This window comes from Triticum aestivum, chromosome 1D (genome assembly GCF_018294505.1).
Source record: "Triticum aestivum cultivar Chinese Spring chromosome 1D, IWGSC CS RefSeq v2.1, whole genome shotgun sequence".
NCBI lineage: Eukaryota > Viridiplantae > Streptophyta > Magnoliopsida > Poales > Poaceae > Triticum > Triticum aestivum.
The window spans coordinates 72,388,058-72,413,885 of NC_057796.1; the positions used below are offsets into that span (position 1 = coordinate 72,388,058).

General features: G+C 45.1%; 2 protein-coding genes across 2 annotated transcripts; one reads left to right on the top strand and one right to left on the bottom strand.

The window, feature by feature from the left end:
- The first annotated feature begins 1,179 nt into the window (after positions 1-1,179).
- Positions 1,180-5,428, top strand: LOC123180372 (uncharacterized). The gene is made up of 3 exons (XM_044592421.1): positions 1,180-2,373; positions 2,775-2,963; positions 4,778-5,428. Exons 1-3 carry the CDS (start codon positions 1,792-1,794, stop codon positions 5,270-5,272), a joined length of 1,266 nt encoding a protein of 421 aa, XP_044448356.1. The 5' UTR covers positions 1,180-1,791; the 3' UTR covers positions 5,273-5,428.
- Positions 5,385-7,011, bottom strand: LOC123180371 (benzyl alcohol O-benzoyltransferase-like). The gene has a single exon (XM_044592420.1). It carries the CDS (start codon positions 6,979-6,981, stop codon positions 5,545-5,547), a length of 1,437 nt encoding a protein of 478 aa, XP_044448355.1. The 5' UTR covers positions 6,982-7,011; the 3' UTR covers positions 5,385-5,544.
- Positions 7,012-25,828: the final 18,817 nt, after the last annotated feature.

Here is a 25,828-nt window from a genome sequence, read left to right on the forward strand (position 1 = left end):
GGGGAAAAGAAAAAAGAACTTCAGAAAACCAGTGGAGAAACAAAGAAAAGACCTGGCTGAAAGCTGCACAAAACCGTGTGAAAACTTCCAAACCAGTGCAAGAACTTTTTTTTGGAACATACCAATGGAAGAAGCTTGTTCTTTTTTTTTTCTTGTAGAAACGGAAGAAGATCGAAATCACTTATTGAGTAGCACTCCTTGCAAAGACTACTTCCACCCTCCCAGATTGTGACAAGTGGCACGCTGCATGTGTTCCATTTGCCGCAACCTGGAGTTTTCCTTTTTTTTCATAGATTCGTTTATTCAAAACATTTTTTTAAAACCGTGCGTCCAAATCTCGAACTGTTTCCACCGTTGGATTTCTCGTGTCAAGATTTTTAAAATTAGATCCCATGTTGATAGGTTCTCATGAACTTTTTTTCACAAAAGAAACCGGACGAAAAAACTGAAGTGGGAGCACGTTTCTTTCCCCTTTCTAAAAGTTGTTTCCGAGAAGCACGGCCGTGCCTTTCGCATAAGCAAATCTGTGCCTCTCGCGTAAGGGAAAAACATGTTTATTTCCGTTTTCGAGAGGCACGGTCATGCCTCTCGCAGAAGAAAACAAAACATGTTTCTTCCATTTTCGAGAGGAACGATCGTGCCTTTCGCGGAAGGGAAAAAAAAGAAAACATGTTTTTTCCCGTTTTCGAGAGGCACGGCCGTGTCCCTCGTGGAAGCTAAACCATGCCTCTCACGGAAGCAAAAAAAAAATATTTTTTGCGTAAATTTTTTTGTCAAAAAACTAAGAAAGACCACTGAAAAACCAAAAATCCAAAAAACCGAAGAAAAAAACCATCTGAAAAGCCAAAAACGCGTGCAAAAAATATAGAAAGATAAATTCCGAAGGGAGCGCTCACAGCGCGACACGTGGTGACGGCTGAGAACGCGCCAAGTGACGCGCTCTTAACCCACCCCAAATGATCCTTGAGGAAGCTCCCGAAGAAGCGCTCCTCAATTAGTTGCTCTCAAATAAGCTTGGTAAACCGCGCTTTCTTCAGGAAGCTTGGTAAACTTCCAGTCCAATGGGCCAGTCCCAAACCTAGACCCACAGATTTCTGAAGAGTAACGCGCTTCTTGCCCGGCCCATTTGTATAAACCTAGACCCACAGATTTGGCCCTCTCCGCAGCGGCGGCGTCGCCACTCGCCACCCTTTTTCCCCATCCGCACCTGTGAGTGACCAGGCGGCGACCCCACCTCCGGGCTCCAGCCATTCCCCCATCCAGCGGCAACGGCGATGGCGGCGGCAACTCCACCACACATTCCCGATATCTCAACTGGCCAGTGTGAACCTGTGAGCCGGAGCTCCTACGCGCCAAATCCTTCCTCCATGGAGCACTGCGACGGGGAGATCGCCGCGAAGCTCTCCAACGGCGACGGCAGCGAGGACCGCCTCAGCGCGGTTCCCGACGACCTTCTTATCCACATCCTTCTCAAGCTTCGCGATGCTGCCGTCGCCGCTCGGACCAGCGTCCTCTCCAGCCGCTGGCGCCGCGTCTGGACGCTACTACCAGAGCTCCACTTCCCCCCCCCGAGAGTGACCCTCAGCGCATACGCCTCGCCCTCGTCACCCATGAAGCGCCGGCCCTCAGCCGCCTCGACGTGCGCGTCATGGAAGCCAGTCACACGACCCCTGAGTCCATGGCGGCCTGGCTTCCCATCGCCGCACGCCGCATCTCCGGCGATTTACTCCTCGTATTGCAGACCAACATATCAGACTACGAGGTCTGGGAAAGAGGCGCCCTTGAGCTGCCATGCTTCGAGAAGGCCACCTCGATCACCCTCGAACTAGAGGGTCTTGCCTCACGATGCCGCCTTCCGGCATATTCGCCCGGCTCACCAATCTCCACCTAGGTTGCATCCGGCTACGTGGTCCGAGCATGCTCGGCGAGGCTGTCTCCTCGCCGCGCTGCCCGACGTTACAGAAACTGACTCTCAGTGGTACCTCGGGTCTGGGCAACTTGACCATTCACTCGGATTCTCTCTTGGAAATGACACTGACGCGCGTGCACGGCTTGCAGCAGCTCAATGTCACAGCGCCGGCACTCAAACAGTTAGAAGTGCTGTCCTGCTTTACTAAAGGTAGGATGATTTTGATCCTACCGGTTGCAAACATCTCCGCCCCTCAGCTGGAATCCCTAATGTGGTGGGATGATTATGATCCAAAGTTCACCCAGCTCAGCAAGATGGAAAATCTACAGTGCCTGAGCACCTTCCCTTTTACTGTATATGAAGAAACTGACTATGTACGTGAGTTACAGAATAGGTACTGTACGAGGCTTTTGCGGCGCTTTGAGCTCATCCACAGTCTCAGATTCCAACTTGTGAATGATCTGGTGAGTTGATTCTTATGTGAGTTATGCCATCAACGCATAAACTTGCAGTTCAGTTTAAGGAATGTGTCATAAGCATACAAAATTGTCAACTTATTTTTCTTTGCCTCAGTCCGTGAAAAATTGCTTTGTGCATCCAATCGTTTATCCTCCCTAGTAGCATGATATCCTTGGATATGCCAGTACTTTTTTCTTCCTTTGAGTAGTTAGCATTGAATTACACACTAGCAGTACTAGTATATGGTTATTCCTTATCATGGGGGCACATGAGCTCGAACTTGATAGCTTAAAAGAATCATTTCTTGTTTGTTATTGACTTTGTAAACGAGATGCTTGTGTCCTTCCCAAGTTTCTAACTATTGCAAATAAATAATCCCTTTTTGTGACTTCCTATGAATCTACAGGAGGACATTATTACTAACCAACAGTACCTGATGGAAGACATTACCAGGCTCCCAGACATTACATTCATGTTCCTGGATATAACGGGAAACGGGCATTCCTTTGGACCCAGTTCATTCCATCTTCTCAGGATGTGTACTGGTTTGAGAAAGTTGTCTCTTACATTTTGTGGCACAACTAGACGCCCGGAGGTAATACTATCCTTTGAAAAAAAAAATCTAATACTCCCTCCGTCCGGAAATACTTGTCGAAAAAATGGATAAAAATGAATGTATCTAGAACTAAGATATGTCTAGATACATCCATTCCTCCGACAAGTATTTCCGGACGGAGGGAGTACCTGGGTATATTTCTTGACACACCTATGCTTGAGCTGCAAGTTGCTCTACACTAGGTTCTGGTCTGATACCGAATGCTGTGCTCGAAATTATATCTGTGGCAGATATATGGCTTATGTATCTCCCATTGGCATTGCATGTCAATTGCGTTGGTATTTACTTGGTAATAGGTTTCACGTTTAAAGATTGTTAAGTCTGTTGAAAATGAGAAACCATTGGGCATGATTCAGGATTTTGTTTCCAACAAAAGAAATGGTGTACCTCCTTCATTTTCTCTGCATTTCTTCAAGATCGTTCTTGAGTGACCTCTCTCTCCAGAGGGCGGCGTGATCCTGTGATTGTTAGGTTAGGTGGTGTTGGGGGTGCAGGGGAGCAGATGACTGTGTTGCAAGGCTGTGAGGTCACTGGCAGCCACCGGGGAGGCCGGGGCAGCAGTGCAGGTCTGCAGGAGGCTCTAGTGGAGTTGGAGGAGAGTATGGCTTCTCCCACCAGGGCTGTTAAAAAACGGGTTTGCTTCAATCTGGCAAACGCCCTGTACAAAATGTTGTACCGCTGCAGCCTGTTCACAGGTAAGATTGTGAAGAAAAATTAACTGGCAGGTGCAAGCAGTAGCTGGTTTTGGCTGGGTTTGATTCAACCCGTGGGTGACCACCCCTGGCTCCCACTAGAAATATTACTAATGTGAATTTGACTCAACAACAAAGGCTGTCAGTCCCAAACAAGTTGGAATAGTCTAGAGTTGAAACCCATAAGGTATTGAAGCCAAGTCATGGTTCTTGCACATGGATAGCTAACTTCCACTCACCCCTGTCTGTTGCTAAATCTTTGGTAATACTCCAGTCCTTCATATCTCTCTTTAGTGACTCCTCCCATGTCAAGTTTGGTGTACCCCGATCTCTCTTGACATTATCAGCACGCCTTAACCGACCACTATGCACTGCCGCTCTTGGAGGCATGCGTTGTATCTGCCCAAACCATCTCAGACGATGTTGGACAAGTTTCTCTTCAGTCGGTGCCACCCCAACTCTATCATGTATATCATCATTCCAGACCTACTCCTTTATCGTGTGGCCACATATGATATATTCATGTCAACATGCACATCTCTGCTACACCTAGCCGTTGGACATGTCGCCTTTTAGCTGGCCAACATTCAGCACCATACAACATCACAGGTCGAATTGATGTCCTATAGAACCTGCCTTTTAGCTTTTATGACACTCCCTTATCATAGAGAACGCCAAAAGCTTGGCACCACTTCATCCATCCAGCTTTTATTCGGTGACTCACATCTTCATCGATATCACTAATGTGGATTTGACTGCGCCATAAAATAGTTAGGGTTTAGGAGATAATTTTAATATAATAATATGCTTGGGACATGTGTTTTAAAAGATCGCATCAATGCGTAATAATGGCCTAAGGTCAATTAAGATCTCGTTCTTGTATAATTATTAAAATAAGTTGCTGTATAATTTTAGAACAATCATATTCTCTGCAGTAGGTTGGCTTTATACCAATTTCCTGGATTCTTCTGTAAATTTGTTAAAGACATCTCTTAAGTATCCAGGCAGTCCTACAATTTCTAGTTCCATCTTTCTTATTTATGGCATTCAATCATATCGTTTAATCTTATTGAGCTGATATGCTCCTTGCTTCCGGCACAGACCCTGTGCCCATCAGGTTGTGTTTGTGATCAGCCACCAAGCTGGAAAACCAAAGAACTCGCGCTGAATTGCCTTCGAGAAGTAGAAGTCTGTAACTTGATAGGAACTGAACATGAAGCTGCTCTTGTAGAACGGTTATTCGTTTGGGCAACAGTGCTACAAAAGATGACAGTAACTTTCCATTGCTCAGTCGCTGAAAGCAAGGCCAAGGAGTTCTGCCAGATGCTTCAAAGTTTCTCTAGGCCAGAAATATCTATGAAGGGGGCAACATTTTGCCTAATCTACTCATACCAAAGTTTACCATGGACCGATCTTGTCGGAAACTCCAGGTGCACCGCAGGGCCTCCGAGAATGCTTTGCAAGCTTGTTTCATGTGCTGGTGCTGGTACCTGGTGGTCATTTTGTACTTCTCATCTCGGTATAAATTGCACTACTTGTGAACTCCAGTGTGTAAGTTACAGGATATTTCCTTCAGAGATGTTGCAGGATGTATAAGTTGCACCCTTTGCATGTGGATGTTGTCACCATCAGAGCTTTAATTTTTCTTTCTTTTTTATATACAGCATGCTTATACTATCTGGTAGTATGTTGTACACAACCCAGTGGGTGAAGTTCATATATAAGCAGTATGAGTGGGTGAAGTTCAGAATATCAGATATAAGCAGCATGAGATCTGTGAAAAAACTGGTTTTCTATTTCGGAGAAGACATATTAATAGGAGAGTACTACGTACGCACGTCGACGCAGCTTATTTTTCAGGTGTATAATCAAGCCTTCAGCGAGGTTTCTATCTCCGCCGCGAACAGCCCCATGGCCGTCCTCGGCAGCATGACCGGCACGGCCACGGCGTCCTCCCCGTCACCGTCCTTGACGGCCACGAAGAACGTACCCCCGAGATGCACCTGAGACGGCCCGCCATACACCGGCTCGCCCCACCCGAAGTCCACGCGGTGGAACCCGACGTGCCGGAGGTCGGAGAGGAGGAACATGTTCGGCGAGTCGAACGGGGGCGGCCCGTGCAGCGCCAACATGTCGGCCGCCGACCGGACGTGCACGGCGGTGGCCTTAGCCTTCTGTATCATCTCCACCACGTCGCCCAGCGAGCTCCCGCCCATGTCGTCGGCGGGCGCCGACGCTCTGAGCGGCACGCACGCGTTGCCGTAGTATCCCGTGGGGAGCCGCAGGGCGGCGTTCCTCCTGAAGCTCGCGATGATGCCCAGCCGCGCGACCTCGCCCGCCGGGAGTGCGAGCGCCACCGTGCGGGCGCGCCAGAGGAGCGCCGCGAGGACCTCGAACGTCGTCGCGACCGGCGCACCGTGGACGTGGAGGCGTTTCTTCAGCGACGCGATGTCGGCGAGCCGGAAGACGAATGAACGCATGACGGTGTCGTCGCTTCCGTGGGCCGGGAACGGCAGGGGCGGCGCGACGTCGTGCTTGGTGTGCGGCACGTCGAGGAGGCCGCGGGACCAGGAAGGCGCGACGGCCGGCGCGGGGAGCCCTCGGGCGAGGTCGGCGACGGCGGACATGAACAGGTAGACTCCTGCGGCGTCGCACATGGCGTGGTTGATGCGCATGCCGAAGACGAAGCCGCCGCAGAGGAGCCGCGTGGCCTGGATCACCACCAACGGCCAAGTGAGCACGCCACCGCCGGAGCAATCCACGTCGAGGAGGAGCTCATCCATGCACGGGAACGGCGGCGTCAGCCCCTGACCACCACCGGCAGCCTCCTCGAGCTCCGCCAGCCGCACGTCGGCGTCGGCCTCCGCGAACAGCACGCCCTCGCCGGTGCACTCCACGACCAGCTTGCCACCTTCCACCTCCCTGAAGCGCCCGGCGAGGGGGTAGTAGTGCACCAGCGCCTCGGACAGCGCTCGGCCGATGACGTCCACCGGGTCGTCGTCGCCGCGCGCCGGGCCACCGCGGTAGACGAAGACGCCCGGCATGAGCACCCGCAGAGACTCCTTGCTGTCGATGTCGGAGAGGCGCTTTGTTTCCCGGGGTGTCGGGGAGGCCGGGACGACGAGGACTGGTTCTCGCCGGCGCACGGCGAAGGTGGGCGTCATTGCAATTTGCACCCCGCGTGCGTGTGTGCCTGACTCTGTTCTGTAGGTCAGATGCTCTGTGTGTTTTTGAGGTGATCGCCTGATGCTGAATCTTATAGAGGATCTCTCGTCGTCACTACTGTATTTCGACCCGATCAGCATGCAACCACGAGCACAAAAGTTTCTGCAGGTGCACGCCGCACGCAAATCCTTCTGCAGTGGAATTAGGTACGCAGTCGCTAGCCCTGATTTCTCTTACTAATGGAAATTGGAGAGGAAAGCCTTTTTGCTCAAAAAAGGGTACGCATTACTGGCAGTGCAGGTAGTTCATGTATTAATGGGGAGTATAAAACTCTTTATGGCTCAATGATTGTAAAGAAAAAGCATGTTGGTCTCGGAAAATGCCAATGAGGCCGTTTTCAAAGCACCATTTTCTATAGGAAAACTCTTGGCTTCTACCGGCGGATCCCACACAAGCATCGGCCGGCTCGTCCGTATGACACGGAGCAATCCTACAGTTACGGGCGTTTTTTCGCGAAACAAGACCTACAGGCAGAGGTGGCCTCACCTAATTTGGGGGAAGGAGGCCCCACCCTGCAAATCACGGAGTGAGGGATGCATTAGGAGGCAACACGTCTGTCCGTAGGACTCTGAGCGTAGATAGAGTCCGTAAGTGGAGCATTTTCAGTATGACACGTGTCCCCTGGGAGCGGTCTTATTTCTTTCTTTCGGTCAACCTGACCACTGCTCATTGTTCGCTCCTCAATGCCCACTACGATGAGTTTCTGCAGCAAGGCCTCTGTTGCAGTAAAAACTGCAACATGACCTCTGTTTCAGAAAAAATAAATTTACAGCGAGACCTTTGTTGCAAAAAAACTAAATTGCAACAAGACCTCTGTTGCAAAAAAAAAAACAAGACCTCTGTTGCAAAAAAACTAAATTGCAACAAGACCTCACTTGCAAAAAAAATATCTTGCAAAAATGTCTACAACATGACTCGTGTTGCAGAAATTTCCGGCAACATGACCTATGTTGCAATGATAAAAGGGTGACGCTCAGTCGCTCAATTGTCGGATCTGATGCAATTTCTTTTTCGAAACACGGCCTCTGTTGCCAGAAAAACTGTAACAGAGCTTTGTTGCAAAAATAGTTATTTTGCAACAGGCCTCTTGCAAAAAAAAAATCTGCAACTTGACCTTTGTTTGCAAAAAATTTCATAATATGATCCGTGTTGCAGGTATTTTCTGCAACACCACCTGTGTTGTAGTAATAGAGGATGACGCTCAGTCACTAAATCTGCCTGATCCCACGGCTCGCGAGGCGGCGGATCCGCCGGCCGACGCGTAGTGTTGCCCTTTTCTATAACACACACAAAAAATATTTTTTTTGTAAACACACATACACATGTATACTAGTATGTGCAAAATTTCATCACATTTTACTTTCATACGCAGCGTACAAAAAAAGACAATTTTGTAGTTTCAAATGGGTCGATTTTGTTGTTGTTGGGCTAGGTTTTTTTTTTTCTGTAGAGCTTACTAAGTACAAAAAAAAAGACTCAAAAACTAATTGCAATTTTTTGCAAACAAAGTTTTATGGATCCGTAGTGAGCATGTACAAGTTTTCCAGGATTTTTTTAATAACTTCTAAATATGCTTTTTATTTTTTTTGAAAATACCGGCCTCCTTGGTGCCCAGACATCATAAGCCCGCACCCATGTTGATCTTGTCTGTTAGTCTAGTTTAATGTAGATAAATTCGCTTGACTAATGATTGCCCTCTCATTCTCCATCTTCCGTTCTTATATGTTTATACACTAAAGAAGGATTTTAAAGCACTTCAACCCAACAGAATTAGGTAAAAATGGACAAAACTGACCTCAAGGCGCAACTATATCACAAACTAAACCGTATGCAACAAATTCACCCAGCTAACCCTTTTGTGTAGCGCCCGATAGGTCGGCGCTGCACTACACTGAGTAGCACTTGACTGACAGGCTCTCCTGGTCAGCGTGGCACCCCGGGGCCAAGCTGGGCCCCACCCCTGGTTCTACAGCGCCTAGGTGAAAGGAGCTGCACTACCTTGCCTGTTTGAAATCTTGCTTCAGAGACGGTGGTCCCATTTGTTATCGTGCATAATCGTTGTATTATCGACGACCGAGGAGATCTCTACTGGAGCTGCAGGAAGTAGAGATGGTCCATTGCTGCTTGTGAGTGTCGTGTTGATCAGTATCTAGTGTCCATATGCATGTCTTAATTGTACAGTAGCATCTAATGTTTCGTCTATCATTGCAACAGATGCAGGCAAAGCTGTAGGTTCTTTCACCTCTTGTGTTCATCGATCCCAACAAACACACCGCAAAAGAGTTACATCATATGGATCTCCAATAGACCATTGTATTGAGAATTCAGCGAGAGAGAGGAAGTCATCTAGCTACTAACTACGGACCCGAAGGTCTACAAAGAACTACTCACGCATCATCGGAGAGGCACCAATGGAGGTGGTGAACCCCATCCGAGATGGTGTCTAGATTGGATCTGGTGTTTCTGGACTCTGCGGCGGCTGGATCAATATTTCATTGACTCCCCTAGGGTTTTGGGAATATTGGGGTATTTATAGAGCAAAGAGGCGGTCCGGGGGCACCCGAGGTGGGCACAACCCACCAGGGCGCGCCTGGGCCTCCTGGCGCGCCCTGGTGGGTTGTGCTCTCCTCGGAGCACCCCCCAGGCGCAGCGAGGGCCCATTATGTGTTTTCTGGTCCATAAAAAATCTCCATGAAGTTTCGTTGCATTTGGACTCCGTTTGGTATTGATTTCCTACGATGTAAAAAACATGCAGAAAACAGCAACTGGCACTTGGCACTATGTCAATAGGTCAGTACCAAAAAATTGATATAAAATGATTATATAGCATCCAAGATTGATAATATAACAGTATGAAACAATAAAAAATTATAGATACGTTGGAGACGTATCAGCATCCCCAAGCTTAACACCGGCTCGTCCTTGAGTAGGTAAGTGATAAAAACAGAATTTTTGATGTGGAATGCTGCCTATCATGTCATATCATATTTATTTTCTTTATAGCATGGACATTTGGACTTTCATGTGATTCAAAGCAATAGTCTAGTTTTGACATGATAATTTAAATACTCAAGCATATCAACAAGCAACCATGTCTCTCAAAATATCAACACTAAAATAAGTTATCCCTAGCCCATCATGCTCAATCATTGATCAATTCATGAAACACATTCGCATATTAACTACACCCAATACTCAAGTACGATCATATTGTCTCCTAGTTGGTGCTTTTATAAGAGAAGATGGAGACTCAAATTCAAAAATAAAAATTGCATAAAGTAAAAGAAAGGCCCTTTGCGGAGGGAAGTAGGGATTTGTAGAGGTGCCAGAGCTCAAAGCGAAAAATTAAGAGATAAAAAACATTTTGGGAGGTGTATCCTTCCCACCAACGAAAACGACTTAGAGTTCCCAACACTTTCCATGCTAAATATATCATAGGCGGTTTCCAAACAGAAAATAAAGTTTATTACTTTTTCAACCATACTTTCACTTTCCATGGCTAGCCGTATCCACGGTTGCCCTCCATACCAACACTTTCCAAGGATTTATTATTTGACAACATAAAGTTAATTAATTTTTCATTTCGGGACTGGGCATCCCTAGTACCTTTGCATGACTCTCGTGCAATGACAGGTGAATAAACACTCATCTTGAGAATAACACAGCTAGCATGGAAAATATTAGCCACCCCTCACTGCTCCGTGAGCGAAACGAACACACAAAGGAGAAGTTTATTTTGAAAGTTAGAGATGACACATACAAATTTGCTTAGAACGACAAAAGAATACCGCATATAGGTAGATATAGTGGACTCATGTGGCAAAACTGGTTTAAAGGTTTTTGGATGCACAAGTAGAGATCATACTTAGTGCAAAATGAAGGCTAGCAAAAGATTGAGAAGCGACCAACCAAGAAACGAATAATCTCATAAGCGAGCATTAAGCATAATTAACACCAAATAATGCACCACAAGTAGGATATAATTTCATTGCATAATTATTGACTTTCGTGCTTGCATAGGGAATCACAAACCTTAACAACAATATTCTTACTAAAGCATAATTACTCACCAACATAACTCAGATATCACATCATCATATCTCAAAACTATTACTAAGAATCAAGATTATTTTGTCCAATGATCTTCATGAAAGTTTTTATATACCCCTCTTGGATATCTATCACTTTGGAACTAATTTTAATATGTTGCTTTTGATAAGCTCAAACAAATATAAGTGAAGATCATGAGCATAATTTTTTCTTTCTTTCTCTCAAAATAATTTAAGTGAAGCAAGAGAGAATTTCTTGAAAATTTTACTAACTCTCAAATAAATCTAAGTGAAGCAAGAGAGCATTTCTTCAAAAATAACTAAGCACACCGTGCTAAAAGAGATATAAGTGAAGCACTAGAGCAAGTCCATAGCTCATAAAAGGTTTAAGAGAAGCATAGAGAGCAATTCTAACAAGTCATGACATAATTTTGGCTCTCTCAAATAGGTGTGTCCAGCAAGGAATCAAGACTTAAAACACAAAATAAAACAAGCAAAGAATCATATCATACAAGACGCTCCAAGCAAAACACATAGTATGTGACGAATAAAAATATAGCTTCGAGTAAAATACCGATGGTCGTTGGAAGAAAGAGGGGATGCCACTCGGGGGCATCCCCAAGCTTAGTCGGTTGCTCATTCTTGAATAATAGCTTGGGATGCCGGGGCATCCCCAAGCTTAGGCTCTTCTTACTCCCTATTCCTTCATCCATCGTAAGATAACCCAAAACTTGAAAACTTCAATCACGCAAAACTCAACAAAACCTTCATGAGATCCGTTAGTGTAAGAAAAAAAATCACTACTATAAGTACTGTATAAAACCAATTCATATTTAGTTTTTGCATTATATGTACTGTATTCCAACTTTTCTATGGCAAAAACTCATCAAAGAAAACCATAGAGCCATCAAAATAAGCACACAGCACAAAGAAAACAGAATCTGTCAAAACAGAACAGTCCGTAGTAATCTGACTATTTCGAAAACTTTTGGAACTTCAAAAATTATGAAAAAATAGGATGACCTTTGTATATTAATCTTCTGCAAAAAGAATTGGCATTTTATCACGCTCTGGTAAAAAATAAGAATTGTTTTCATGAGCGCAAAAGTTTCTGTTTTTCAGCAAGATCAAACAACTATCACCCAAGAAGATCCTATAGGTTCTACTTGGCACAAACACTAACTAAAACACAAAAAACACAATCATAACAGTATCATAATTGTGCAAACACTTAAGAACAGAAAGCAAAAAGCAAAAATAAATTTTATTCATTGGGTTGCCTCCCAACAAGCGCTATAGTTTTACGCCCTTAGCTAGGCATAAAGCAAGGATCTAAGTTTTGTCATCTTTGGTTCGAGATCCATAAGATGCCCTCATGATTGATTCATATGGTGGCCTAATTCTTGTTCTAGGAAAGTGTTCCATACCCTTCCTCAAAGGAAATTGGAACTTAATATTGCCTTCTTTCATACCAATCACGGCACTGATAGTGCGTAAAAACGGTCTACCAAGAATAATTGGACAAGACGGATTGCAATCAATATCAAGAACAATAAAATATATGGGCACATAATTTCTATTTGAAATAATAAGAACATCATTAATTCTTCCCATAGGCTTTTTAATAGTAGAATCCGCCAAGTGCAAATTCAAAGAACATTCTTCAAGATCGGTAAGACCAAGCACATCACATAAAGATTTCGGAATTGTAGAAACACTAGCACCCAAGTCACACAAAGCAAAACACTCATAATTTTTAATCTTGACTTTGATAGTAGGTTCCCATTCATCATGCAATTTTCTAGGAATAGAAACTTCTAATTCCAATTTTTCTTCAAAAGCTTTCATCATAACATCAACAATATGTTTAGTAACAACTTTATTTTGTTCATAGGCATGGGGTGGATTTATCATGGATTGCAACAAACAAATACAATCAATCACAAAGAAACTATCGTAATTAAAGTATTTGTAATCCAAAAGAGTGGGCACATCACTAGCTAAAGTTTTGACCTCTTCAAACCCACTTTCATCAATTTTCTCAACAAGATTTTCACCCTCCGAGTTATAGGGACGCCTTCTAGCTAAAGTTGACTCTTCTCCAGTCCCTTTTTCATCAATCTTAACTTTACTAAACAAGGAATCAATAGAAGAAACACCAATCGTTTTAAGATCTTCATCACTTTTGCGAAAGTAATCACTAGAAAACGCTTTTTCTAAAAATTCTCTTTTAGCTCTAAGCATAGCGGTTCTTTTCTTACTTTCATCCATAGAAACATAAAGAGCTTTAATTGATTCATCAACCTTAGGCACACAAATTTTCATCTTGAGAACCATCAATCTTCTAGACAAACCATCAATCTTCTAGATAAACCATCAATCTTATTAAACTTTTCTTATTCATCTTGAGAACCACATCATGATTAATTCTATCAACACTTCTAGATAAACCATCAATCTTATTCAACTTTTCTTCTATGGAAGTGTTGAAAACTTTTTGCGTGTTGATAAATTCTTTAATATTATTTTCAAGATCAGAGGTGTTCCTATTATTATTATAAGATTGATTTACATAGGAATTACAATAATTATTAGAGGAATTACTAGGAAAAGGCATATGATTAAAATTACCTCCATAAGCATTGTTGTTGAAATTATTTCGAGAGATAAAATTCACATCAATGGCATCACTATTTTGCTCAATCGAAGTAGGCAAAGGCATATTATTAAAATCAATATGAGCACTTTTACTAGCAAACAATTTCATAAGAGCATCAACTTTTTCACTCAAAGAAGAAATTTCTTCAATCGAATTAACTTTTTTACTAGTAGGAGCTCTTTCGGTATGTCATTGTGAATAATTTGCCATAATATTATCAAGAAATTTGGTAGCTTCATCCAAAGTAACTTCCATAAAAGTACCACCCACGGTGGAATCTAAAAGATTACGAGAAACAAAATTCAATCCCGCATAAAATTTTTGTATGATCATCCAAAGATTTAACCCATGAGTTGGGCAATTCCTTAGCATCATTTTCATCCTTTCCCAAGATTGTGCAACATGCTCATGTTCAAGTTGCTTGAAATTCATGATCTGGGTTCTAAGGGAAATAATTTTTGCGGGCAGAAAATACTTAGTGATAAAATCATCTTTGCACTTATTCCAAGAATCGATACTATTGCGAGGCAAAGAAGAGAACCAAATTTTTGCAGAATCACGCAAAGAAAATGGAAATAATTTCATCTTCACAACATCATTGTCCACATCTTTTTTCTTTTGCATATCGCATAATTCCATGAAGGTATTCAGATGGGACGCGACATCCTCATTAGGAGTACCGGAAAATTGATCTTTCATGACAAGATTCAGCAAAGCGACATTAATATCACAAGACTCCGCACTAGTGGCGGGAGGAGCAATCGGAGTGCCAATAAAATCATTGCTGTTGGTATTTGAGAAATCACATAACTTGGTGTTCTCTTGAGTCATGATGACTACACAAAAAGATTGCACCCAAAAACAGATCCGACAAGAAAACGACAAACGAAAAAGAGAGGCGAATAAAACGACAATTTTTTGTAAAGTGGGGGAGAGGAAAATGAGAGGCAAATGGAAAATAATGTAAATTGCGAGGAGATGAGATTTGTGATTAGGAACCTGGTATATGTTGAAGATCCCCCCCAGCAACGGCGCCAAGAATTCCTTTTGATGCGGCTTGAAGCTAGTTCGGTATTTCCCCAAAGAGGAAGGGATGATGCATCACGGCAGCGGTAGGTATTTCCCTCAGATATGAAACCAAGGTTATCGAACCAGTAGGAGAACCAAGCTACACAACGTAAACAGCCCCTGCACACAAATAACAACACCTCGCAACCCGACGTGTTAAAGGAGTTGTCAACCCCTTCCGGGTAACGGCGCCAGAAATTGGTGCGTGGACGGGAGAAATTTGTAATAGATTGAATAAATAGATCGCAAATAAAGTAAAGTGCAGCAAAATATTTTTGTATTTTTGGTTTAATAGATCTGAAAATAAATGCAAAGGAAAAGTAGATCGCAAAGGCAAATATATGAGAAAGAGACCCGGGGGCCGTAGGTTTCACTAGTGGCTTCTCTCGAGAAAAATAGCAAACGATGGGTGAACAAATTACTGTTGGGCAATTGATAGAACTTCAAATAATCATGACGATATCCAGGCAATGATCATTACATAGGCATCACGTCCAAGATTAGTAGACCGACTCTTGCATGCATCTACTACTATTACTCCACACATCGACTGCTATCTAGCATGCATCTAGTGTATTAAGTTCATGAAAAATGGAGTAATGCAATAAGAACGCTGACATGATGCAGACAAGATCTATCTATGTAGAGATAGACCCCAACGTTTCATCCTTAGTAGCAACGATACATACGTGTCGGTTCCCTTTCTGTCACTGGGATCAAGCACCGTAAGATTGAATCCACTACAAAGCACCTCTTCCCATTGCAAGATAAATAGATCAAGTTGGGCAAACAAAACCTGTCGTGGTTTTGTCACGGCAGATGTCCTAGGGAAAGGACTTAGTCGTGGAGCCATTGCGACGGGTTATCTTAAAGGGGTTAAAGCGGACAAAGGACGCAGGGACTTTATACTGGTTCGGCCCCTTGCGGTGAAGGTAAAGGCCTAATCTAGTTGATGTGGAATTGCTAGGGTTTTGATGACCAGGGAGCGAATCCGCTATGCCTGGCTCTCGAGTTGTTGTTTCTTGTCCCTAAACCGCCGCCGGGTCGTCCCTTTATATACATAGGTTGACGCCCGTCGGTTTACAGAATCCCGAGGCCGGCTCATAAACGTGTCCGGCTCGGTTTCTTTTACAACACAAGTTACATATCATATGGCGGTTTACATCTACAGTCCCTAATCCGTCTTTTGGGCCCTGGGCCTCCTTGTTAGATCTCCTCCGTAAAGCGCCATACTCCTTGTCTTCATGGGCTTCAAATATGAATAATTCATTATGGGTATAACCCGGCCCCTCATGGCCGGTTTATACTCAGTAGTAATATCCCCAACATTAGGCCCCAGATTGATTTGAACCTGTTCATGGCAATCTTCAACACTTGTAAAATTCCTCCTTCGGCACCTTTACGTAAATCTTGTAAACCGCCATGACGTCATCTTCCAAGATCACAATAAACCGCCATGACGTCACCTGTTATAAAAAATGGCATATACCTCACCTTCATTAATGAGCCTCCGACAATCGAGGCGACAGCTCTGTCACATATCCAACTTTTGGGCTCCTCGATTTTCGCGCCTGTCACTTATCCCTTCACCTTATAAATAAGACCGGGGGGTCCTTTTCATTCCCCCCCCCGTGCCCCCTCACTTCTTCTTCCTCCTTGCGCCGACCTGACCCTCACGCGCGGCCGTCGTCGTCAAGCTCCGCCCTCGACCTCATCTCCGGCCGCTGCATCAACCTGATCGTACCAGAGAAACGCGGCGCGTTCGCTGTTCCGTCAGCAACAGTAAGTCTCCCCTTTCCTTGTTGTAGATCCGCCATTAGGGTTTCGGTGTTCCTCAAAGCTCGAAGTTGTTCTTCTCTGTTCATCTCCGTAGTGCAAGCGGCGACCTCAGATCCGATATTTTCTTACGCAGTCGCAGTCATAATCCCCTTTTTCCTCCTTAAAACATCTTCTTCGTATAGAAAAAACTCATCTGGACCTGATGAACTACTTAAACACCTGTATTTTAAATCTGAATATATTTTGATTTATTGATACGCTGCAGATCTGAAATTACCGTATCAATCTGTGAAACTTGTTTTTTCCCTTACTTAGATATTTGAGATCTGTACCTTCCACACCAATGTAGGTGGTTTAACTTTTTAGAAAATAATAATCCGGTAGGTACCATTAGTCCCCTCTTAAACCGCCAATTCGTTTATCTTTGTAACCCCTTCCAATATCAGACTCCAGTTTAACAATGTGTATATGCCTCTGTCTTCTCCTTCTGATCTTGTGTCGCTTTATGTCTGTCCGTCATAAATCTTAAACCAGCATTCAATCTTTCAGCTTTTCCTTGAAATGGCCAAGCAATTTTACTCCTGCAATTGGGTTCCATCCCGGGTTACCGAGGAATAATTGAACAACTTAGTCAACATGGGCACTTTAGCAAAAAAGGAGGCCATCCACTGGAGGGTCCCTGGCCCAGAAAATCCTCCTGAGCCTAAGGACGGAGAAGTGATTGTGTTCGTTGATCATTTGGGTCGAGGGTTTAGCCCTCCCGGATCAAAAAAATTCCGAGATGTGCTTGCTAGCTTCCAACTCCATCCTCAAGACATTGGACCAAACTCTGTGTCCAATATTTGCAACTTCCAAGTATTTTGCGAGGCTTATCTTCAAGAGGAGCCCACAGTTGAACTGTTTAGGGATTTCTTCCACTTGAACCGTCGTACAGAATTCACAGATGGACCCAATACTGAACTTGGCGGGATGGCAATTCAGAAGAGGAAAGATGTCAGCTTCCCTCACGCCAAGCATCACAGTCACCCCAAGGACTGGAATCAGACCTTCTTTTACTGCCGAGATACTTCTCCAACTGACGAAAATCCTCTGCCGGGTTATCGTCCTCACCGGCTTAGCAATACACATCCATTCCCCAACGTCTTAACGCCAAGGAATGATCCAAATACGCACCACCGTTTTCAAAGCTTCGGGCCTTCGTTGCAAACGGTTTAACAGACGTCGATTTTGTTCGATGCTGGATCTCCTGGAGCATTCTACCTTTAAGCCGACGCCCCGGTTTAATGTGTGAGTACACAGGGGATTTGAAAGATCCTCAACGACATATCGACATTCAGCTAACAGAAGATGAAGTTACTGAAGCTGTTAAGAAAATATTGGATGAATCGATGGCTGTCTGCAGCAAAACAGGGCTGAACCCCTTCTGTACCTCCAATAAATCGCCAGCTGTAAGAATCATATAACTCCTGCTTTAACTCGGTCCTTTTAAATATTCCCTCAAAATTGTGTTAATCTTTGACAGGGTGATGATCCGTTCTGGAAGAAAAAATCACAGGATAAACCGGCCAAGACATCTCGCCCCAAGACCAAGGTTACTAAAAAACCTACCAAGAAGAAAACCACTGAGTCCTCTGAACCAAATGCTGATGATGATCTGGATAATCCGGATTCAGAGGTACAACTTGACTCTCTTGGTTCATTTTTCATACACCCCATTGACAATGACTATTATCAGGATGACGCTGAAGGCAGCCATGCTGACGATGTAGAGGTAATTATTCCTTCCTCCGGTTCAGATCCTCTGCCAACACAGAAAATCCGTCAAGCAAACCGGAAAGTAAGATTTTCTCACCCCCTAGCTCACTTGGACCCAAACTTTCTTTTGAAGAAGCAGCAACACGAAGCTCACCGCACAACCCGGCACAGTGGCCAGGTAGTTACCTCTGCCGGTTTACCGAATACTCCAGTCCGGAAACGTCGATCAGAGGTCTCTTATATTCCTAATACTTCTTGCCCCAAGGCAGGTTGTTTCCGACAGCCTCTTAATCCGTCTGATTCGAATTATCAGGGAACCCCTCATTCATCCTCTGGCGAGTCAACGGCCACACAACTTCCACCCCTCAAGACGGTTCCTGGGGAGTTATGGTTTAGTTTTATCATTGATATATTATATTTGTCTAATGTATTGACCTTTATGTTTGTTCTCCTCAGTGCCAAACCTAGACCCAGCAAGAAGGCCCGGTTAAATAAACCGGCTGGCGACAATGTAGCTATTGAACCGGAAAAAACTCCAGATCCGGAGGATACAATTGCTGACGCCATGCTTAATGACCCGCCGCTGCAAGATTATGATTTTGTTGTTGAACAAGCGGAGGTTGACCCAACAGGCCAGTCCGATAAACCGACAAGCCCGGTCCGAGACACTGATAAACCGTCAAGCCCAGTTAAGGCTGCCGATAAACCGTCAAGTCCAGTGAAGGCTGCTAATGACACGACGGATGATGTTATGATTACCGGCTTCGGTCATACCACCCCTGGCAATCCTGTCGCTTTATCAAAGCATAGTGCCAACGAAGAAGCTTCTGTCCTGAACAAAGGCAAGTGGAATACAGATCTATCAAGCTACGCCCATCTCAACGCCCAAGATATTCACTCTGGCTTCTTGAACCGTCTATACACAAGCCGCAACTATGAAGCCGGCTTAGTGAACTTGATGAAAGAACGATATGAGGTAACTACCGCTGAACTCTGCATATCTGTTCCTCTTTTGTCCAAATACTAACTCCAGTAGCCCCCAAGGGCCGGTTCGGGACTTTAGAATACTTGAACTTTGCTTGCGTAGGCCCCAAGGGTCGGTTTAACTTATTAAGATGAGCCGGGACTTTAGAATAATAATCTTGTCACTTTTGCCTCTGTAGTCCCCAAGGGCCGGTTTATCTTTCCAAGCTGAACCAGGACTTTTACCACTGTTTACTTTGAGCAAATATACATTAGCCCCGAAGTGCCAAGAGTAATACTTGTATTGTGCTTGGGACTTTGTAAAAATTTCTGATAACAAGCAAATAGGCATTAGCCCCCAAGTACCAAGTGTATAACTTGTTATGTTCTTGGTACTTCAAATATGTATTATCAACTCATGATATGTCTGTCTCTTATAGGCTGAGCTGAGCAAAAAAGAAGCCCAAACCGCTGATCTTCAAGAAAACATCAAGTCCCAGCAAGCAAAAACCTCCAAAGCCAAAGATGAGCTGACCAGTGCCTTATCAGCCATGGAGAAGTTGAAGGAAAATTTCAAGAAGGAGTGGGCGGATTGGGATATAGAGAAATCCACTTTGCAGAAAAGGGCTGAGGATGCAGAAGCAGCCCTTAAACCAGTGACAGAAGAATTGAACGGCTTGAAGCGGTAGATAAATACCATGACCGCTGCTGTGTTTGGTAAATATCCTCACTTTAAGTTTTTAACATATATTAACCTATCCGTTGCCGGTTCACTGATGCTTGTAATGATGCAGGAACTCGCATTACCCATCTGGGCTCTGACATGCAGAAGAAGTTGAAGGCTGCCTATACTCTTATAGAGCAATTATATACTGGCGCGCAACGGATCATCTGCACTACTTCTCAGAACAAGGCGCCCCAACCTTAATCAAGGAAACCTTAGAAAGGTTGTCAATGCTGCCTGCCCGGGTTGAAGAGTTAAAAAGATCGGCTGCAAGGGCAGGTGCTCTGACCGCGCTAACCTGGGACAAAGCATGGGTGCCTGATCTTGATCCGGTGGATGTGGGTAAAGGGTATCCAAGCTTAAAGGAAGACGGATCAGATTTTGACAATGATGCCCTCCGAGCCATAACCAAAGAAGTGCGTCCACTGGCTTGCCAATTGGCTGAAGAAACTGATATGTCATACTATCATGCGATTTATGACGTCAACAATAAACGGGTTGCTGCACCAACTCCGGACGCTCAAAATCTTATCCCGCCAATCCGTAAGCATACCTATGCCCCTGACGTTGAACCGTCCACACTTATAAGTGATGAAGCTGTATTCCAAGCCCTAACTGGGATCGATTGGGCAACCATTGACTTCCAGCCACTGGGTAGAGAGGAGGAGGATGAACCGGCGCAAGGTGATCCGCAGCCGTCAAGTCAGCCTTGTGATGAGTCATGATCCGGAGGCCGGTTTAGCCTTCTGCGTACTGCAACACTTGCTGAAAACAATTATCCTTTTGGGCATTAAAGCGCCTTGTAATAGGCTAGTTCAAACACTTGGTCTGCTATGCCATCGCGCATATTTATTTTGCCTGACACTGTTAATCTGCCATGCTTAGGATATATTATGTTCATAATCCATAGCGGTTTATTCAAGCTGTTCCTGCATACAAGAAGTTGAAAGTGTCCTGGCGGTTTACCACCGGACGGGTCATGATGCCCAAATATACAGCTAGGGTTTATAACCAAGGCTGTATGTGAAAATAATCAAATATGAAATAGATGATACCTGTGACATTGAATCACATCGTTGGTTGGCCAACTTTATTGTAGTAAGGGTGATAACCCCAATCTTGAGTATTGATAACTCCTTCCATATTGTGCCGGTTTATGATAAAACCGTACCGGGTTGTGATAAACACCGGATTAACCATATATAACACTGGCGACTTATAGTCGAAACCAGACCGGGTTAATAAACGCCGGATTATAATTGATCATGTACTGACAACTTGTAGTTGAAAGCCAAGCCGGGTCAATAAACGCCGGTCTATCATAAAATATTATAAACCTCATCAAAGGAGAAAAAACTTGGCAAATAAGCAAAAAAGATCATGCGAGGCTTTTCATGGGCTGCCAGGCCACTGAGTTAAACCATTTTACAAAGCCTTTCAAGATGGACCTCACATTAACCAATCGTCGTTTTAACTTTGACAAGTTCAGGGTCTATGAGATTGACTTGTCAAACGTTCGGCGGGTCATACCAGGATTACCTGGACGGAGTGGCTTACTTAAAGAGGCAGGATAACCCGGGGTTTTAGGTGAATACACCTGGCTTCCAAGCCTGGCTTGATAGCCTATTACAAGGGTGTAGACTCTTTGTTCTTTGAGAAGCAAAGAGCCCCCAAGCAATATTTTGAGCTGTGCTCAGTGGGTGCCTATGTTTGACTTGTGCTTTTGCAACACTCTCTTTTGCCCCTAAGTGATTTCCTTTTGGCTGTAAACCGATCAAGAGGTGTAGCTATGGTTCAAATACGACCAAGCCCCCAAGTGATTTCCCTGGTGGCCTTGCGCCGATCAAGAGGTGTATCTATGGTTCGAATATGACCAAGCCCCCAAGTGATATATATATATGGCCTTATAAGTCGGATCAATGGGTAAACAGGACTCCGCTTTATAAACAGAAGCCCCCGTGTAACCGCACATGATGTAAAAAAACAACAACAGAGACCCCGCTTTAGCTGAGACTCCGGTTTATTATATTGATCATAATATATACATTGTCATAACTATGTACATAAGAAGAGCCTGTGGCTCAAGTGTAATAAGGCCGAAGATGAGCGATATTCCACGGCCGGTGGGTCTCCTCCTCTGATTTACGTGAGTCTTTGTGCTCTCGAACATCGATAAGGTAGTATGACCCGTTATGCAGATTCTTGCTGACCACAAAGGGTCCTTCCCAAGGCGGGGATAACTTGTGCTTATCAGACTGATCGTGGATGAGTCGGAGCACCAGATCGCCTTCCTGAAAAGTTCTGGTTCTAACCCGGCGGCTGTGATAGCGACGCAGATCTTGCTGGTAAATCGCCGAACGAGCTGCTGCAATGTCACGCTCCTCATCTAACAGGTCAAGTGCTTCCTGTCGTGCCTTCTCATTGTCAGCTTCTACATAAGCCGCCACACGAGGCGAGTCATGACGGATGTCACTAGGGAGAACCGCCTCTGCTCCGTAAACCATGAAAAAGGCGTGTAACCCGTAGATCTGTTGGGGGTGGTATTAATGCTCCATAATACGGAAGGTAACTCTTCCACCCAACAACCCGGCGTCCTCTGCAGGGGAACCATAAGCCGGGGCTTGATGCCTCTCAAAATCTCTTGATTGGCTCTCTCCGCTTGACCATTAGATTGGGGGTGGGCCACTGATGACACGTCAAGCCGGATGTGCTCTTGTTGACAAAATTCTTTCATAGCACCCTTGGACAGATTAGTGCCATTATCAGTTATAATGCTGTGTGGAAAGCCAAACCGGAAAATCACCTTCTTGAGGAATTGAACCACCGTAGTTGCGTGACACTTACTAACTGGCTCTGCCTCCACCCACTTAGTGAACTTATCAACCGCCACCAGAAGGTGGGTCTTCTTATCCTTAGATCTCTTAAAGGGCCCAACCATATCCAGCCCCCAAGTCGCAAACGGCCAAGTGATCGGAATCATCCTCAACTCTTGAGCCGGTACATGAGCGCGTCGTGAGAATTTTTGACAGCCATCACATTTTTTGACTAAGTCCTCAGCATCGGCATGAGCCGTCAGCCAATAGAAACCGTGACGAAAAGCCTTGGCCACCAGAGACTTTGAACCAGCGTGGTGACCACAATCTCCTTCGTGGATCTCCCGCAAAATCTCACGACCTTCTTCAGGAGACACGCAACGCTGAAATGCCCCCGTCACACTGCAATGATGTAATTCTCCATTGACAATAGTCATTGACTTGGACCGCCGGATTATCTGCCTGGCCGAAGTTTCATCCTCCGGTAACTTGCCCCGGTTCATATACGCCAAATATGGGACCGTCCAATCCGGGATGACATGAAGAGCTGCCACCAGCTGAGCCTCTAGATCAGGAACAGCCAAATCCTCCTCTGTAGGTAGCTTGACCGACGGGTTATGTAAAACATCCAGGAAAACATTGGGTGGAACCGGTTTACGTTGGGAACCTAAACGGCTTAAAGCGTCCGCCGCTTCGTTCTTTTGCCGGTCCACATGGTCAACCTAATAACCTTTGAAGTGACCAGCAACAATATGCACCTCTCGACGATATGCTGCCATGAGAGGGTCCTTGGAATCCCAAGTACCAGATACTTGTTGAGCCACCAGGTCCGAGTCACCGAAGCACTTAACCCGGCTTAAGTTCATCTCCTTAGCCATCCGAAGACCGTGGAGCAAGGCCTCATATTCAGCTGCATTGTTAGTGCAAGGGAACATTAAACGGAGAACATAACAAAACTTATCACCTCGTGGGGAAGTTAACACGACTCCAGCCCCCGAGCCCTCCAATTGCCTGGACCCATCAAAATGAATAGTCCAATAAGTATGATCCGGCTTCTCTTCTGGCGCCTGTAAATCTGTCCAGTCATTGATGAAATCCACCAATGCTTGGGACTTGGTTGCCATTCGAGGCATATATTTCAACCCATGAGGTCCAATCTCAATGGCCCACTTGGCAACCCGGCCAGTTGCTTCCCTGTTCTGGATTATATCCCCCAAAGGGGCAGAGCTGACCACAATGATAGGATGACCCTGGAAATACTGTTTAAGCTTCCGGCTCGCCATAAAAACTCCATACACCAGCTTCTGCCAATGTGGGTACCTCTGCTTAGACTCAATAACACCTCACTGATATAATAAACCGGCCGCTGAACCGGATATTCCTTTCCAGCCTCCTTGCGCTCCACCACAATCGCCACGCTAACAGCCCGGGCATTAGCAGCCACATATAACAACAAGGGCTCTTTATCGACGGGAGCAGCAAGGACAGGCGGCTCAGCTAACTGCCGCTTTAGATCCTCAAATGCTTCATTGGCGGCATCACTCCAGACGAAATCATCCATCTTCTTCAGCATCTGATACAAAGGGATGGCCTTCTCCCCAAGGCGACTGATAAACCGGCTTAAGGCTACAATCCGGCCTGCCAAGCGTTGAACATCATTGACACACTTCGGTTTAGCCAACGAGGTAATAGCCTTCATCTTCTCCGGATTAGCTTCAATGCCCCTGTTTAGACACCAGAAAACCCAAGAGCTTGCCCGCCGGTACACCAAAGACACACTTAGCCGGATTAAGCATCATCTTATAAACCCGAAGGTTATCAAAGGTCTCCTTCAAATCATCTATCAATGTCTCCTCTTTTCTGGACTTCACCACAATATCATCCACATAAGCATGAACATTGCGCCCGATCTGATTATGAAGACAATTCTGCACACATCGCTGATAAGTCGCCTGGGCACTCTTAAGCCCAAAAGGCATAGACGCATAGCAAAAGGCTCCAAAGGGAGTTATAAAAGTTGTCTTCTCCTGGTCCTTAACTGCCATTTTGATCTGATAATAACCGGAGTAAGCATCCAGAAAGCTCAAACGCTCACAACCCGTCGTAGCATCGATGATTTGATCAATACGAGGAAGAGCAAAAGGATCTGCTGGACAAGCCTTGTTCAAATCTGTGTAGTCCACACACATACGCCAAGTGCCGTTCTTCTTAAGTACTAGCACCGGATTAGCCAACCACTCAGGATGAAATACTTCAATGATAAACCCAGCCGCCAAGAGCCTAGCTACCACCTCACCAATGGCCTTGCGTCTTTCCTCATTGAAACGGCGGAGAAACTGCTTGACCGGTTTAAACTTGGGATCAACATTAAGAGTGTGCTCAGCGAGTTCCCTCGGTACACCTGGCATGTCAGAAGGTTTCCATGCAAAGATGTCCCGGTTTTCACGGATGAACTCGATGAGCGCGCTTTCCTATTTTGGATCCAAGTTAGCGCTGATGCTAAACTGCTGGGATGAATCGCCAGGAACAAAATCAACCAGCTTAGTCTCATCAGCTGATTTAAACTTCAAGGCCGGATCATGCTCTATAGTTGGCTTCTTCAAAGAAGTCATATCCGCCGGATCAACATTGTCTTTGTAGAACTTCAACTCCTCTGTTGCACAAACCGACTCAGCATAAGCCGCATCACCTTCTTCACACTCCAAAGCGATCTTACGACTCCCATGTACCGTGATGGTCCCCTTATGACCCAGCATCTTGAGCTGCAGATAGACATAATAGGGCCTTGCCATAAACTTAGCATAAGCCGGCCGCCCAAACAAGGCATGATACACTACTGGAATCAGCTAATTTGCCATCTGCCAGCTCTTTGCCGTCTGCTAGCTGACGGCAAAGAGTCTGCTAGCTGACGGCAAAGAGGCTCTTTGCCATCAGCTACCCAAAAGCAGACGGCAAAGAAATGGCAGACGACAAAACAGGTCTTTGCCATCTGCGAGCTCTTTGCCGTCTGCTAGCAGACGGCAAAGAATCTTTGCCGTCCGCTGGCAGACGACAAAGAGAGAGGTGGCCCCCACCCCCTGCCCGTTTGGCAAAAACTTAACATCCCACCCCACCGCC

Coding starts and splice junctions, on each gene's coding strand:
- LOC123180372 (XM_044592421.1), top strand. CDS start 1,792: ATGCTTCGAGAAGGCCACCTCGATCACCCTCGAACTAGAGGGTCTTGC. Junction 2,374..2,774: donor TCCAACTTGTGAATGATCTG/GTGAGTTGATTC, acceptor ATGAATCTACAG/GAGGACATTATTACTAACCA. Junction 2,964..4,777: donor GCACAACTAGACGCCCGGAG/GTAATACTATCC, acceptor CTTCCGGCACAG/ACCCTGTGCCCATCAGGTTG.
- LOC123180371 (XM_044592420.1), bottom strand. CDS start 6,981: ATGCTGATCGGGTCGAAATACAGTAGTGACGACGAGAGATCCTCTATA.